The sequence below is a fragment of the Haliaeetus albicilla genome, chromosome 1, assembly GCF_947461875.1.
Source record: "Haliaeetus albicilla chromosome 1, bHalAlb1.1, whole genome shotgun sequence".
Lineage (NCBI taxonomy): Eukaryota > Metazoa > Chordata > Aves > Accipitriformes > Accipitridae > Haliaeetus > Haliaeetus albicilla.
In genome coordinates, this window is record NC_091483.1 from 16,016,487 (window position 1) to 16,034,176 (window position 17,690).

The following is a 17,690-nucleotide window of genomic DNA, read 5'->3' on the forward strand; positions in this document are numbered from 1 at the left end:
ATACCTCGTGTTTACTTGTACTTCTAAACACACCATCATACTGCTACCACTAGAAAGCCTGCTGCCTGAGATCGATCAACTCCCTGATGAAAACATCCGAGACTTTTGCAAAGCAGGTGATACTACTGAATGTAGGCAAGTACTTTGAAGAGTCATGGTACACTTCCCTTTGGTGGAAACACCCAAATAGGTCATTTCATCCTTACTTTAGGAGAGCTCCCAGCTTCTGGGTGACATAATGTTCTTTAAAAGTAGCATTTATGGACAGTGCTTTCGATCGTCCCCTGTTGGCTTCAGACTTTGTTCTATTTGGCAGGCAATGACTTGACTGAATTATTCAGGCCACTTCCCATCAGAACCACAGCAACACAAAGTACCAAGGTCAGGATGCCATCATCCCTTAAGAAAGTCTAGCTATTGCAGAAGATTGCCTCAGCAGTGTGGATTACTTCAAGTGTATAAAGCCTGTTCTCTACTACCTGGATTGCAATCCTAGGCAGTATTAAGTCAATTTCAAAGTTTTAGTTATTAAGTATTTTGGTTATCGTTTATTGTAGTTATATTTTTAGTTCTTGCCTTCAAGGCATATTTCCCCAGATCTACCATATCTAGCTAGAGCAACATCTGAAACTCAAGGAAGAACACTAACGTTAACGGTTCTTCTGCTATGGCCCAAATGAGCAATGTAGCAAAAAGAATCTAAATTTTTTCGGGAGAGGAGGGGCTGGGGCTGTGGAAAGAATTCCCCAAAGAATTCAGGGCCAGTGCAAACATTTTGCCATAGATGCAACATGCAATTAAGTGATTACTGTCTTCAAGGTTTAAAAAAAAAAAAGATGACAAACCCTTTCCAAAAGAAGATGTAAGACAATTATATTCCCAAGAAGGGTCTGAAGAGAGATAATAAACCATACATGGCAGATGTTAGTCACAGTACTTAATTGCAGGTGCTAGGAAGCCGAGGATAGTCTGAGAACAGGTGGTCTAAAGAACAGAACACTTAATGCATTTAACGATCCTGGCAAACCTGGAGAAATTCTTTTTGAAGCCAATGGCAGCTCTTCCAGAATAAGGATAGAAGCCAAATGGTGGTGTTCTAATCAGTGGTCTAACTTACGCCACTAAACTTTAGTACCCGTTTCAGGTGGCCTTTTGACCATATATGTATGGTAAGACTAAATTTTCCTGGAAAGAGTTTGTCTTCTAAATTAAGGTTCCTTTAAGTAGGATTATGTGTAACTGTACAGGCCATATATTGTGTAATATTTTGATTACCTATCTGTTTAAAACAGTAGAGAATGCATTTCTCTCAAGTGTTTGAGGTTTATGTAATTATGATCTGTAAATAAAATGCTGAGTTCAGAACAGTGTTATCGAAGTACTGCATCCTAGAAGACAGCCGACTTATGAGACAGCATACTCAAACATATCAAGAGCCTTCATGCATTGAATAACTCATTTGATCAAAACTAACTTAGATAATTCCCTTCAATGTTACGTTGTGTGGGAATGACATTGGAAAGTCCTTCTACAAATCAACTCAGAGATATGAACTATAGTAAAGCTGTGTAATCTTTTCATAATTTCATAAAAAATGCGCTTTTTACAAATTTTGCAGAATACAAATATTTACTGCATTAATATTTCTTAACATAAGTGTCTTACAGTCTTTGTTTATAACTGTGTTAAACAAATAGCAGAAAGAACCTGCGCTTTGGTTTTGCATTGGATCAGATTCAGTCCCTCTCAACTGAGAACACATTTCCCACTACCCACCATTGGGCTGAATGATCAAAAAACAATCCATGTGGTTAACAATAGATTAACAAAGTGCACTGCATTCAAAGACTAATAAAGACGAGTATGCTGTTTTCCATTATTTTTCACGATTTGATGACATTGCGCTCCTTAGGCTCCTGTGTTTACTTAAACACATCATCAATCGTGGTTTCATGCTTCTTCAAGTACTATGCATAATATATGCTCTTTTTTCAGGACAAAGTTACAGTTTCAATATTGAGACAAACAAGATGTTACGAACAAATTCTACTTTTTCACTTATAAAGAGAAATGTCTGAAAACACACAGCTTTTCCCGCTTCCAAGTAGTTTGCATTAGAGAGAACAAAAAGCAGAGCAGCTTTTAAAGCGTGAAAAATCCAAGGCACCTGCTGAACTCTGCAGCAGTCACTTCAGCAGCTGGACTGTGGTATCGTTCACGATACACCTATTGAACAAATACCTAGATATGGTTTTCCTGATGTGTTTTGATGGTAGAATTTTAGTTTTTAGTCTCTAAATACCTGAATAGGTCACCTTACAAGTTAGGTTTTTAAGTGTCTCTCATAAGAGAAGTGGGTAGAAGGCCTGCTGCTGTAGCTCCTCCTTATATAAATGATCCCTCTAGTTCAGAGATTGCCTATGTGATTAAGAGATTGCGGGCTTGAGTCCATCAAATAACTTGAGTACTATTATTCTTATGTGAGAAGGAGAAGCAAGCGCTTAAAATCTCACTGTACTAATGACATATTACACATTTCATAGTAATAATTTTTGCACTTCCGGAAGGGTGATATGAAACACAATGCATTTATACTAACTGTATTGGTTCTGCTGGCATTATTTATTACATTAGGTCATGCAATCTTTTTTTGTGTGTAAGATGGGGATACAGGTCATATGTTTATTTTTCTCTGGTTTGTGGCTTACAGATACTTTCTGTTACCAACAACACAGAATGTGCGAAGCTACTGGAGGAAATCAAATGTGCACACTGCTCACCTCATGCTCAGAACCTATTCCACTCACCTGAGAAAGGGGAAACACCTGAAAGAGAACTAACTCTTCCCTACCTGTGCAAAGACTATTGTAAAGAATTCTATTATACTTGCAGAGGTCACATACCAGGTAAAACCTATAACAAAATACGGGGCTAAAGGATGTCTGTTTTGAAATGTTGATATTGCCTGAGCGGTTATAGATCTAGCGCTTCGCTAGGTACAATCCCCATTGATATCCAGGGGATTTTCCCCAAGCAAAAGCAGAATATCTCAGGGTCTTCACAGCAGATCTTATGCAGTGAGGTAAATATTTTGAGCGCTTTCTTGCCACCTGCCTACTAAAACTCCCCATGAAACACAGGATTGTTTGTTGTCAAAGGCACCTGAAACTATGACCTTTGCTGAAATATTGGCGTGTTCATTCAAATCATGTAAACAAGCAGTTGGCCATCCAAAAGGCTATTCTAAATGATAGATAGCTTTAAAATGCAACAAATAAAGGATGCTGGCTGTTTGCTGTAGACTCTAAAAGCTGATGAGTAAAGTGTTTTTTCTGGTTTTGTTACCCTAGAAACTGATGTTTTTTCCACCGGGTTTAAAGCCCATTGAAATCAAAGGGAGCTATTTGATAGACTTCTGTTATCTTTGAATCACTTCCAACATGCTGTTAACAACCAAATTCTTAACTAACCTAACACTTCCTCACTGTAGTCAGTAGAGTTAGCTGGACATCCAAAACCAAATTTTGACCTGTGTTGTCTAAGGCACTCACCAAATGAGTGCTATCACTTGTAACTATATCAATAAAATAACCACAGAAGATGGTTCTTTTAGAAATACTGTCTTAGTACACTATTATATTAAATAACATCTTTGGTATTCTCAATAGTAAATTATTTATATGTTTAAGACTGTCATTTGTAAACTATGCTTTTTTTCCCTGTCCAAACACTACTTATAACTAATGCCACACAGGAGAAAATAATTAAACTGGTTAAGATTTTTTTTTTTTTACTAGCAACACAGACTGGAAAAAAGAGTTGATAACCATATGAGAATGAATTTGTGAATAGTCATTTTTGACATACAAACACAGTGTTGTAATAATTTGAGTAAAGGGGGTAGTTTAAGTGGATGAGATTTGGAGGAGGGTTTTTTAATTGCATGTGTACAGTGTGTACTTGTTTTCTCTGAAATCCCAAGAGTGCAGGGGTTTTTTTCAGTGTTCTTTCATTGACTTGAGAAAACATTTTGAATTGACTTACATTTTCCCTTTACTGTGGTTTAACATGTATCTCAACCCATTCAAATATGAAAATATTATTATTGTCTTTATAAACTAAGAGATGTTTCTAAGGCTTTCTTAAACCAGCTGTTTCTTGCTCTTTATCACATTCCCCAAAGCAAAGCAGAATAGATCACAGTTGCCAAGACTGCCTGCTGAACAGCGATAACAGATTAGATACTCTAAATGTTTGGCCCATATAAGAAGTCAGCACAAAGACTTTTTTTGACATGAGTTTGTAGCTAGTGCAAACGATTAGCATATTCTGCAGATCAAGTCCCTCATAGTTGTTTTATGAAGTTCTGTGTTTCTGAGGAAACAATTTGTTTAATGGGGAAAAATGAAAGAGGGAAAAGGGAGAAAGAAGGAGGACGTGGAGGGAGGGAGAGAGAATGAGAAAGGGCTGAGCAGCACAGGAGCTATAGCCACAGGAACCTCACTCCTCAGATCAACATATGTGGTGACGAATGACAAATTTATTTTTCTACAAAGTTTGTGTATATGTAAAACTGCTGAAGTGCATCAAGATGTCAAGTGCTTTTTGTGACCACCCAGGTTGCCTTGAAAGATAACCAGATGAAAGCATAACTTTAGCACTGGACAGAGCACTGTGCTTTGCAGGAAAAGAGCTTACATACTTTAGCGTCAGTTAAAATAGGATTTTTCCTACATCAATCAGATGCTAATAATCATTCTAAATACTTGTTCTGAAAGTGGGTTGTACTAACAAGAAGTTGTTGTGTACTTACATCCACCAACAGGGTTAATTTGGTGACTTGACTGGTACGTATGGTTATTGATACCTATACTAGGATTTCCTGAAGGTATTAATTAAGTAAAATTCAGGTTCCTCTTTTTGAGAAGATGGTCTGTAGGATTTTTATATCGTTTAATAATCATATACATTCTAAAATATAAATTATTAAAGTAACAACTTATGTGGGTTTTCTATTTTACTTGTGAGACCCGTATATCCATAAAAATATTTATTGTAAAAGAAAATAAAAAATAGAAAATGTGGAAGCTATGTTTTCAGCTTAGCCTGGAGGATTAAACAAAGAGTTGGAAAGTAACAGGCCCCCAAACCCAAGGTCTCTGGCAATGATTCACTGTGCATTTGTTAAAAAGTCAGATAATTATTCTTCCTCCATTAGGGAGTGCTAATTGTTTCTGAACACCAATACAAAGGAGTTTAAGGAAATTGCTGACTACAAAAATAATTTTATCCCTTCAGTCCTGCACAAATGAGAAATATTATTAGCGATTTAAGACAGCAAGCATCTTTTCTGGAATTGAAATTTTAGCAGTACATATTAACCAAGAAGACTGAGAAATTATACGTCAGTTCTTTTCGTGAGTTAGCTCCAGAAATTCATTTATTGTTCTGTCTCTTTTTGCAAAGATGAAAACTGTAGCAGATCCTTGGTTAACTCTTTTGAAGGCAGCAGTTTCCCACCAGTTATGACTGTATCAGAACTTCCATTGACTCCTTTAGGAGTATCCAAAGAAAAACTGGACCTGATTCTTTATTCAAACAGAGTAATAAAAATAGCTGTTAAGATTGTATGGATATGTTAATGCAGGAGGGTGTAATGTTTCACAAAATCCATGAGATTAGAACTTCCCTGCTTCATCCCAGGTGACTGTTCTCATTATTTCTCATCTGATCTTTACTGTAAGCCTTAGTTTAAGTGATTACTGATGGAGACATTGGAGTTAAGTGACTTAATGGAGTATCTTCAATCGATATGAATTTTAAGTTTTCCAAGGTCATAAGAGAAGACTGTCTAATATTTATTATTAATATAGCTAGTAAAGAAAGGCATGGCTGATTCTGCCTTTCAGCATGAGCAGAAACTTGACCCATGCCAGTGGAAGTGACATATTCTAGGGAACAAACCTTTGCCACAGCCACAGTGCGTTCTGCCATCCAAGGACATCAGACAGATTTTGAACTATGTGCTCTCCATTATTTTCATTTGAAGAAATGGGTTCCAGATGATTGTGGGTGAATTCAGATCCAGGCCCAGATCTGAATCCAGGCATTACCAGAATAGACGCTTGATTTGAATTTTTAACTCCAAACAGGGGCACCCCAGCCCACAATGCTGGAAATCTTAAGAAATTCTGCAACCCACACAACACTTCCAGAAGTTCTAACATAGTCGACTACAGTCAAGTACATTTTGAAACAATCAGTCTGGAATCACTTCTTTGATTCATTTTTCACTGAGAGTTGAGAAGAGAGTGGACAATGTGGTTTTTGTGAACAAATTTACATCTAGCTGTCAAAAGTGCAAATCAGAAAAAGAATAAGCAAACCAGGAAAATGCTTCTTTTACACAATACTGAACTGTATGCTCAAGGTCATAGCAGGAACAAAGCAGGTGAGCCTGATTTCCAGATGCTCTCTAAGCCAGTGCAGGTCTACTCAGATGAGTGGATGATAGTCAGTCCTGTGTGCAGTGCAAACAAGGAAGGGACTGAATAGGAGCCTGACTTGCTGTAAAGACCGGGACAAATGCTACCACAACGTCTGAGTTGTACATCAAAGAGAAGAGGCAGGGGGGTGGGTAAGCAGGGAATCCAGCAAAGTGGAATTTGGTGAAGGTAGGATAGGAAGGAAGATATGGTATGAGGAATAACTGACTGCAAATATGAGTGGAGAGAGGAGGTGAGGATCAGCTGAGAGCAGAAGTTTTCCTTTGAAAAGGCTTGAAATCATGCAGCTTATTCCCACAGTTTTTTATAAAGGCAAACACAGAAAGCCTTCACTGTAACTGCCTTAACTGAAAAGTCTGTAGTTTGATTCTGGTTTGCAAGACAGAAAGTTTTAAAAGCTTAGAAATGCAAGCCTGTGCAAAATCTGACATGTACTACACTTAAACGTGATGTTTAATCTTCCTTTGTGATTTCAGTTTTCTTTGTTAACGTGGGCACTGCTTTGTCAACACATACACAGCTGGTAGGAAATTTGTAATGATATGTATGAGTCTTTTAAAATAAAGTAATAAGTACAGAAATTCACACAGGACCAAATATTGCTGTCCTTATTAGGCATAGTTTTCATAGAGGACAGTGACAGAGCTGTATTTGAATAAACTCAGACTGAGCAAAATGATCTTTTTTTTTTCTCCAAGAATTCTGGTGCTTACAGGCACTTGTCAGGGACCATTCTTCTGGACACTGCACAAACACTGAACAAAATGGCAAACTCTACACCTAAAGACCTTACAATCTAAGCACGATAAAGAAAACATTAAATGGCTACAAACAGATAGGGGAGGCGGAGCAAATGTTTTGCTAACGATCTTTACTGAAGCTGTTAGTATGTTGAATCTAGGATATATAACAGTTTGCATCTGATTGTTACTTCAAATGAACATGTACCGAGTAAACAATATGGCCATGATATGCTCTGTTTTTCTGACTAAAGATAACATTCAAGCCAAGACTAGTTTATCTTTAGTAAATAGTAGATGGTATACTTGGAAAATTCTACAAAGTATTAGAAATTGTACACCTCTAATTTGCTATTTCATTTTCTCGAATGACCCGCTGCGTCTAGAGAAATAAATTATTAAAGACAAAACTGTGTCTTTTTAAGTCAAATAATTCAACAGCAAGATTTTAGATTACCTTTGCTTTTGGCATTATATCTAGCCTTGGAATACTACTCCATGATTATATCAGAGTTCCTTTTCAGTTGTTCCACTTGAAATTATATCTCCCATTTTCTCCAAATAACTACTATAAATTAAAACCAGCTCCTCAGAGATGATATTTACTGAAGCTCCAAATCATGGTAATTAAACTTTTACACCACAACACACTACCATGTGTTTCCAGATATTATTTTATAGAAACCAAAGGCAGGCTTTGTCGTGTTATTTTTCCAATATTTTTAAAGGAAGATGCATATAAAAAGAAGTATAGTTGGGTGGGAAAGGCTTTCCACTCCACAAAAATTCTGGGATCTAAAAAATTTTCCTATTCCACATAAGGAAGAAATTGAACTCTTTCGAAATTTTCCATGAAGAAAGCCACAGAGAGACCACCCCAGGATAGCTAATAAAGTCGTTGTTAGGACATTTACTTGGGAAATGGGAGACTTAGGGTCAAACTCTTGCCTGACAGATGAGGGGCATTGACCTGAATATTCCTCTTCCTAATGAAACACCCTAATTACAAGACATTGGAGTATAGTGATACGAGGTTTCCTGTCTGTTTCTGTCTTCTTCATTTAGACTAGAAGTTTGAGTTTGGACCAGAAGCATCATGGTAACTAAAATTTTGTCAAAACTGATAATGTTTCTGAAAAAGCTTTGCTTTTAAGAAATTGGCATTTTCCAATGAAACACAGCTTTCCCTGATCAGCTCTTCTTGCACATTGTAAGCCAGAGGTTTTATGGCCAAGATCTGTGGATTACTGCATTATTCGCAAGTGGTAAAGCCATGCATAAATTAGGCCTCTAATTCCAATTAAGTGCTAATTCTATGTATCCTATGAGTTATGTCCTGGACTATAGTACATACTAACACGGTATGCCAATAATGCAAAGAGGAATGAAGGTAACTTGAGACATACTATCTTAACAATGTTTTAGTAAAATAGTACATGTATAACTAGCCAAATTCTATCTTCTTAGATTTAATACTAATGATTGAAAAATGGATAGAAATGACTAGAAATAGGTTTGTGGACAGAAATAGATATTTTTGCTGTCATTAGACATAGCGTAATATCAGTAGTGGCAGGTTTTTCCTCAAAGGCTCTCATTTTACCAACTTCTTGTTTCCCTGGGTCTTTGAACTCCTTCCCATTTTAACCTAAAACCTAAAGACCACCTTTCATCCAAGCCAGCTTAAAACCAGCTCCAATTCAGCATGAGGCATATCCCCCTTTTCAGGGAAGTAGACCTCGCAATGGGACACTGTGTTCACCCACCCTAATGCTGGGAGTCAACCAGAGGCCAGCTGCATGTCAACATGGTGCAGTTTTCAGCAGTACTTCTCGCTTTCTGAGACAAGTAATTATCCAGCTCTCCGACTGATGTCCTTTGCTGCCAGCATTCTACAAAGTCTTTACTGCATGTCTTTTACCGAAGTCTTTACAACAAGACACTTAAAAAAAAGTGAAATGAAAGCTGCTCAAGCTATTTTACAGCAGATACTACATTTGATTAATAGGGTTAAAATCAGGGCAAAGTGTATCAGAGCCTCAACTCCAAACTTTGTCTCTTAATTTTTTAATGAGTTAACTGTAGTGTCATTTTGAATTAATTGGTATTTTTATTTAAGCACACTGAAAATAAGGTTTAATACAAATACAGATGAATAGACTATAAAAGGTAATACTCATTTTGTACTTATTCAGAGCAGGCCTTTTTCACAGATAGCACTTTGTTTAAAATTATTTCTTTTTCCACTCAATATATAATCTATTTAAAGGTTAGTTTGATGGCACAAAACTGCAGACATGACAACACACTAAATATTTGTATGCTCTTTTGCATTTTTAAGGTTTTCTCCAAACTACAGCTGATGAGTTTTGCTTTTACTATGCAAGAAAAGATGGTGGTGTATGCTTTCCAGATTTTCCAAGAAAACAAGTGCGAGGGCCAGCTTCTAACTCCCTGGACCACATGGAAGAGTACGACAAAGAGGAAGAGATCAGCAGGTTCATAAAGATAAATGCTGTTTAATCTGAAAAAAAACCCCTAGCAAAGCCTGTGGTTTTCACAGTGAAACAGCTCAGTGTGTGCTTATGCTCAGCAGCTGTGTTTTCCAGATGTTACTTTCTTTTGCTGCTGCTAGTGTACGTCAAAAGAGAAAGTTACATTAACTTCAATATTTCAGTACCATCTGATATTGTGTTTCTGAAAAGGTGTTAGAATCCCGGTCTGAACCACCCATGGATCTTGGTTATGGTCCACCCTGTGGATCATACATAGTTCTAGGAAGTCATTTCTACCTGGATTTAATATTACTAAACAACTACAATGAGTTTATTAGTAAAATATTTATCTCATTATTTTAAATTTATTTAATTCATGTATTTTTCTTTGTGAAAATAATTAAATTAGATTGCCCTATCATGAGTTCATTATTTTTAAATGGGTTTTAGAAGCCAAATCTTGTCAAATTTCTGGAATTTACTGTTTATTGTATGGTACAAATTTTGTATTTATAAATTGTTCTCTTTTTATACCAAATTTTTTCTCTACTTCCTCTACATTTCAGATCTAAGATGAATTAATTTTCTCTTTCTTGTATACAAACTAAATTTTGCTCAAGTGAAGTTCAAACTGATTTTCAGTATTATATGCTTGCATACATTCAAGGAAATAATTTATTCTGGATCGTAGAACTGTATTTTTAATACCCCTGCAGAACAATCATTTTATCATTTAGGGACATTGTTGTGTCATGGTTACAAAAAAGAATAAATTTCTCACTATTTTTTTTAATTTCTTTTAGAAAACACAAGCACAACTGCTTCTGTATTCAGGAGGTTGTGAGTGGACTAAGGCAGCCTGTTGGAGCAGTACATTGTGGGGATGGATCCCATCGCCTGTTTATTCTTGAGAAAGAAGGATATGTGAAGATTTTCAGTCCAGAAGGAAACATACTCAAGGAACCTTTTTTGGATATACACAAGCTTGTTCAAAGTGGAATAAAGGTTGGATTTTATACTTATCTCTACCTGTTTATATTTTAGCCTGTATATGGGGAAAAAGGGAAGAAACTTTTCTCAGAAATTATGTTAATTTAAATAATAAAAAAGAAGAGTAATGACAACAGACACTGCAGTTCTATCTGGGAAAGAAGTGAAAACTTCCTTGTTTCAGGAAGGGAAAACATAGCATCTTGTAACTGTCATGACATTTTTCCCTTTCCCTTCATTTTTTCCTCACTTTAAATTCAGAAGAAACTATACAACATGAGCATCCCACAGCATTATCTTTGTATTTTTCATCCTTTGGGCTCATTTCCATCCCACTGAATTCAGCTGAGTTTTGCTGTGATTCCAGTGGGGAGCAAGTTTGGCTCAGGGCCTCCCCTGGCCTGAGGGTCCTCGGCGATGCCCGGGGAGCAGGACACGGGAGGGGGCCTGGGATTGCTCAGGGACCCCCGGGAGAGGGGCAGCGGTGCTCGCTCCCTCTTGGCTCCACTTCAGATGTGGCACAAGCTGCCCTTGGTGGGAGGCTGCTTGAAAACGGCATGTATTTGAGATGCACATGAAAAGCGACTGACCCTCTAAATTCAGACCTGCGGGCGGGTTGGTGCAACAGTTTTCCTTGTGTTTGATGGGAAGACTTTCATGGTCAGGGGAGTGAATGGTGAATGGGCACTGGTGGGAACACATTGGAGGGTGAGGGTGGAGGTAAGAAATTACATCTAGGTATGGGGTAAGTACTAATGGAAAACTCGTATGCCTAATGGAGAGTATTTTACTTTGGTAATGTCGTGTTGTTCCATGTTGATTTCTTGTCACATTTTAGAGTGGTAATGCAAGTACAATCCAGATATATAAAAACTTAAATTTAAATTGTAATCAGGTTTCGCTTAGAACAGTCAGGACTATATATCATAAAGCCTTCATGGATGAAAAATATATTGACATACTCTTGACAGAGTAATCTTAAATAATAATTGTGACAAACTATATCAATTTAAAATGCATAGCACGTGCTAACTAATCATTTTGTGTTTCAGCTATAAGGGCAATAAGCCAATTAAGATAGTCTTTTTCTGAGACAAGATCTCAGAGGTTTTTGGTTTGTGTTGAAAGAGAGAGAGAAATTAAATACATTACACCTTTTTCAGGAAAAGAACCAATGTATATGATTCTGTGATTTCCTGAACACTTCCCTTTCTGCCTCTGTAGGTAACCATTATGTTCAAGTACCAAAACAGAAGGGACTTATCAGGGGTGGTTTTGAACATCAATCTAAGGCTGTTTTATATTTCTTAACCAAAAATTCTGATGGTTCGTACTTGTGAAACACTGACACTGAAACTTTCCACAGAACTGCTATCAGTCCCCAAAAAACCTTTCTCGAGCAAACTTTTACAGCTGGAACTTAGAGGCAAGGCTAAATGGAAAACTGATTTTCCATGCTTCTGAATAGGCAGTAGCCTGCTTGATAAGACTCAACAGCTACCCTCAGATTCAGATTCAACTTTTAGTTCTGTTTTAAATCAGTGACCTGATCTTTTTAGTCTTTACTACCCTAACCATCATATAATACTCTAAACTGGATCTGTTTCAACTATAACATTTTGTGTAAATAATTTGATGTTCTCTAAGCTAGAAAGTCTAATTCAATTCCCTGAGATAACAGTCCAATGACTGAGGATAATTGTATTGCAGTGTTTAATGCAGGCTGGCAAGAACGGAGGCTTTATGTACTTCACAGGTAAGGAGAAAGGGAATGTGCCTAGAAGCAATAATCCAGCTCTTAAATAGAAAGGGGAAAGAATTTGAGGAATGAGTACATTATATAAAATAACAAATAAATAGAATAAAACAAACACCACATAATCCAAATGGTAGTTTTAAAACAAGGGTTCTTAAACATTTTTATGTTTATGCCCCACAGTCTGATTCCTATAATCATTGTCCATGGTTCTTTACCTACAAGGATGCAAGATCACTGCGACAACAGTAGCAATTATGCCATCAAAATAGACTATTTGAAGGGTATTTGATTTTACTTACCTGTTACACACTTTAAAACTAGAAATCAGTAATGGAGAATACTATGTGGACAGACAATTTTCCAGCGGGCAGTGCAGATAGTGTACAGCCAGAGATTAAAAAAAACCCCACTATCTAAAACACTGCATCCACATGCAAAGGGTGAGAACTGCTGAATGTGTCCTCTGTGCTTACTCAAGAAATGCTTGTAGTGTCAGGTAGATGAATTTGTATGTATACATTTTGCTTGATGTGCCTGATTCTTCTCGTACGGTGGTACAACTGAAAAAGTAAAATGAAACAGATGAAGTTTTAATTGTCTCAGATCAAATTTAGGCCCATATGTTCCAGTGAAGTGTTTTGCCAAGGTAACATGTTGCTTTTTTTGAGTCCTTTGTTCATTTACACAGATTCATAGATGTTAACCCAAATATCTAGTCAGTTCCTGTATAACAGTATCCATATAATGTTATTCTTGAATTAACATAGAGACTGTTCATTGAAGTAAAAAAAACCTGCTCACATCTTTTCCAACCTTGAGGCAATGGTAGCAAGAAAAGGTAAACAAATTTTTCCCTAAAAATAAGTGTAAAAATTTTCTCTCTTATACCCAAGTGTCTGAAAATACCAGTTTCTGTTAATTTTTTGTGTGTATCTGAAATACGAACAAATACTTAACTCTAGTGACAATAGTGAAAATATTCTTTCAAACTTTTATGCCTACTGTAATGTGGTAAACCTCCTGCAAATCTGTAATTCATCCCTCTCCCTCATGTATTTGGATCAAAGAGAAAGAATAATTTTCTTGTCAGCTGCTAATGTCACATTTGCAGTGCCTGACTCCATGATGTGGGGCGGCACACGGTAAGTGAAGAATCCTCCTCTCACAGGGAAGGGTGTTGGCTTTGTTACTGACGTACATTTTCAGATTACGTGCATCATTTTCCAGCTCAATTAGAAATGCAAGACAGAGGAAAAAAAAAGAATAAAAAGAAAAAGCTTTGTGGATGTAGAAGCTTCTTTGTTTAAAAAGTGGTTAAGGAACTGGGGCAAGATCTTTCTGTGAATGCTTTTTTTTCTCTTTGGTCAAAATGTAGCTTTTTACTCAAAAGGTTCTAATATACAGATTTTTTTGAGACTGTTTTGTTCTTACCCTGTTTCCCTATCCGAAGTACACTAAGGTGGCACTTAGGGAGATGCTTTAGTGGTGGACTTAGCAGTGTTAGGTTTATGGTCGGACTCGATGATCTTAAAGGTCTTTTCCAACCTAAATGATTCTATGATTCTGTATGTTGTATCCAGTAAATAATAATAATAATAATAATAATAAATTATGCAGCTGTGGTCGAATTTAAATTGGTGCCTCTGAAAAGCATTTTGGAAAGCTATCCCAATAAGGTATTTTTAATGTTGATAGATGGAGTAAAATAGTGGTGTTGATTTTCTCTTCTTTTCCAATGTAAAGAGGAAATTTAGGAGTGATAAAATCATTATATTGTCACAAAGCAGCAAATCTGTTGCATGATAATTTTCCAGAGAATGTACTTAAAACTATCTTGAGGCTAATATAACCGAGAAACAGAAGTGACATATTTCCTTCATAAAAATAATCTTGTGCTTTAGTTCTGATCTCACTAACATCATTTTGCTCATCACAGCACTGGCAGAGAGGTGTCTGCATTGTATAGCAATCAGCAATGATACCCTCCTAAAAAGATTCTCTTTTGTTCCTCTAATGGAACTAATGGTCCCTGTGTTGATGAAATTCCTTTGGAGCCCCTAACGTTGCTGTGAGCGAGTTTGTAGGGCTTCTTTGCTGGTCCTGCTAACCTAAGCACGTAAATAGGATTACTTGGAGTTGCTTCTTGTAGGTCACTTCTGTGAAGGTCTGTGGATATAAACGGAAATTAAGTAAGAAGAGTGGTACAACCTGATGCATATGTTTTATTGGTTCATTGGCTTTTAATGTTCATTGAAGTCATTGAGGTCTCTGCTTGAAAATTGTTGCTTCAGTAAAATCTACTGACAGTTATGTGATTTAATTTTAAGGAGTTCAAATGAAAGAGAAGAAGTGATAATTTTATATGCTGCCATTATCTCAGAAGGAATTAGCACAAGCATGTAGAAGTATTTCATAACAGAGAGAGAAGCCATGAATGGATGATGGTAGCTTGTGCTTCCTGCAGGCCCTACTCGAGAAAATTACATGCAGGATTCCTGAAGATTAAAAAAAAAAAAAAAAAAAAAAAAAAAGCTCTGAAGAGCTTAAGAAACAATTTTTCTTTGCACATCTCCCAATTTCTAATCCTCTTTGACAGCACAGTTAGCAGGAATGCTTTTTTGATCTTCTATTATTCAACTTAGTTGTTGGAAGCCATGAATGGATCTTAATGAAGAAGTTGCTAATTCAACATCTGTGGCCCTTTCCAATGTATTTTATGTCACACTGGCTACATAAGTATTGTAGTATATGTGGATGGATTGGGCACTTGGCCAAGTTCCTCCTGTCACCCTTAGCCTTTTCTTCCTGATCTCAAGAATGTGGTGAAAAGAAGGAAGCTGTGCACCTCAGTCTTGCCCCAAAGTTGAGTAAGGACATGAGTAAGACATGCACCTGTAACTGGAATCTAGGACATGCACCTGGGCTCAACTATTTAGGAATATATAGCCCAGTATAGTGGAGAAAATACTGATTCCATCACCTGTGCCCATTAATATTACAAAGTATCCTGAGTATGTGGCATGTATGTAGAAGAAAAGAATAAGCATTTACCAGAAAAAAAACCTAAAAGTCTGCTCCCCTGTTCTGGTGATTTACTGCTCTGTTAAGTTGTGGTGAAGAGAGTTGTAGGTACAGAGCAACACTTTACAGTTGTCCTTTCAAAGTTACATAGCAAAGACAATTTTTAAATTAAAATATTAGTACCCGTTTTTTCTTTTGGACTGATTTTCACTACCGTTATTTTCTTTTTGTTTTAAACTATTGCCAAGTAGAAGAGAGGTGGAAAGTTTGAATGAGAAGCTATTGAACTAATGATGGTAGTACTTTTATTTCACTGGCATTTAAGGAGACCTTAATCAATCATCAATAATAAATAGTCCTGATGTATCTGAATCTACTGTCAAAAAGTTAGGCAAAATAATTAAATGCTTTAAAAGTATCAGGCAAATATGATTTTGTCCCATAAGGCACTCAGTAGGAAAAAAAGGATCAAAACATTCTAAATACCGGAATTTAATTATTTCTTGAGATGTAGCAGTGCTGAATATGTTATTATTATAAGATCAGTCACCTTGTACTCAAGATTGTATCTAACTTACAGAAAAATACTGAATGCTTTAGCAGTTCTCCAAATTTCCTTACTCCTGTGGCTGTCTTTTATCTTATTAACTGTATTATTTCCTAAGATTTGGAAACCTTTAGATTAGTAGCAGACATCATAAAATATAGCAAAACCTATTACATCAATTTTCACTCACTCTCTTGTGTCCTGAGCCCAAAATCATGTATTGGTCTAAAATACATTGTTTGGAAGGGAAGGCATCAAGGTATGATTTGGCAACAACAAAAAAGGAAGAGCCTACCACTTCTCTTGGGAGATAAATGCTACAATCACGTTTCAAAATACTTTCTGAAAAGCTAAGTAGCTCTAGGACTGCAACTGTTAGTCCTTAAATAATTTTTGTGGTCCTTCCCTACAATCATTCAACTTTTAAAATGAAGGACCTCAGAACTGTACAAAGTGGCCAAGTTTACATCTTACTACTGCCAATGGTAAAATCAAGTCCCTGTAGTTACAAGGTAGTTTTCTACCTATAAATCCACTGACTGAACTAGCTCTTTGGGTATGGAATTGCAGTTGGGCTTCATGTTCAGTTGCTTGTCATCTCTAATCCTTAAGTTATTTTCAGTTTATTGCTACTTTTTTTGATTGTGACAAAGCTCTGGTATAGCTCTGGTGCGTATCTGCTGACTACAGGGTCATAAATTGTGCAGCCAGCAAGAATGGCTGCATTCTGTTGCACTTTGCCTCACTCCATGCCTAGAGTAGAAACGCCTGCAAAATGGGTATCCTTAAAACTGCCGTTATGGAATTAGCACTTGTACTTGTGTAGAGATCTTTTTTTTTCTTTTTTTTTAGCTAGTAATAAAATATTCTTAGTACATCTCATAGGAATACTGTGATAAAAGGCAAAGCCTCTGAGGAAGGAAAGGGCAGGGCAGGGGAGGGAAGGGAAGGGAGAAGGGACAGAAAATCTCAATGAAATGGTATTGGAGATCACTGTTAAGAATATATGAGTTAGACTCCTTGACCTCTGTCACCTTCTTCTCTACTTGAAGACTATGGTTTTCCTTGTCACAAACAGATTTTAACAGAAACTTCCCCTAAATCCTAAGCCATAATCACCTTTTTATTTCATCTTTCTTTCTTTCAAATTAATCAGTAAGACTATTTTATATGGGTTTTTTAATTCCCAAAGTTTTTTAAATGCTATATTCCTATATAATTCCTTGTAAATATTTTAACAGCCAATTCTCTTTGCAGTGAGAAAAATATAGAAATATCTGACAATTATTTTGAGTGTATGCTCAGCAAATTTCCAAGTAATAGTCTTAAGAAAATTTAAAAGTTAGATATATTCTTTACTGTATGTTGGTTAGTTTTTATATCAGAGCACAAGTACATTCAGTCCTGCAAAGTCTTATTCATGAGTGATCCAGTGATTCAGGTAGGCATCTTCTGTGATAGAAGCCACGAAGAGTGCTGTGGAACATAGCAATTCGTGTATTCAGTATAAGACAATTAAAGTAGACTGTCAGGATTAAATATGCTAACTATGCTGCTATGAGCCAATTATTCCAGAGCTTCTCAGGGTCAAATGAGCACCTTGTCACCATAGGCAACTTTTTGCAGGAATAC

General features: G+C 36.6%; 1 protein-coding gene across 2 annotated transcripts in view; it reads left to right on the forward strand.

The window, feature by feature from the left end:
• The window catches only part of HHIP (hedgehog interacting protein), an 81,608-nt gene that overhangs the window by 5,162 nt on the left and 58,756 nt on the right, over positions 1 to 17,690 (forward strand). For both annotated transcript variants that reach the window (XM_069780053.1, XM_069780043.1), the window contains exons 2-4: positions 2,711 to 2,906; positions 9,588 to 9,744; positions 10,545 to 10,746. In XM_069780053.1, the coding sequence (XP_069636154.1) occupies positions 2,711 to 2,906; positions 9,588 to 9,744; positions 10,545 to 10,746 (555 nt within the window). The remainder of the gene's footprint in view (positions 1 to 2,710; positions 2,907 to 9,587; positions 9,745 to 10,544; positions 10,747 to 17,690) is intronic.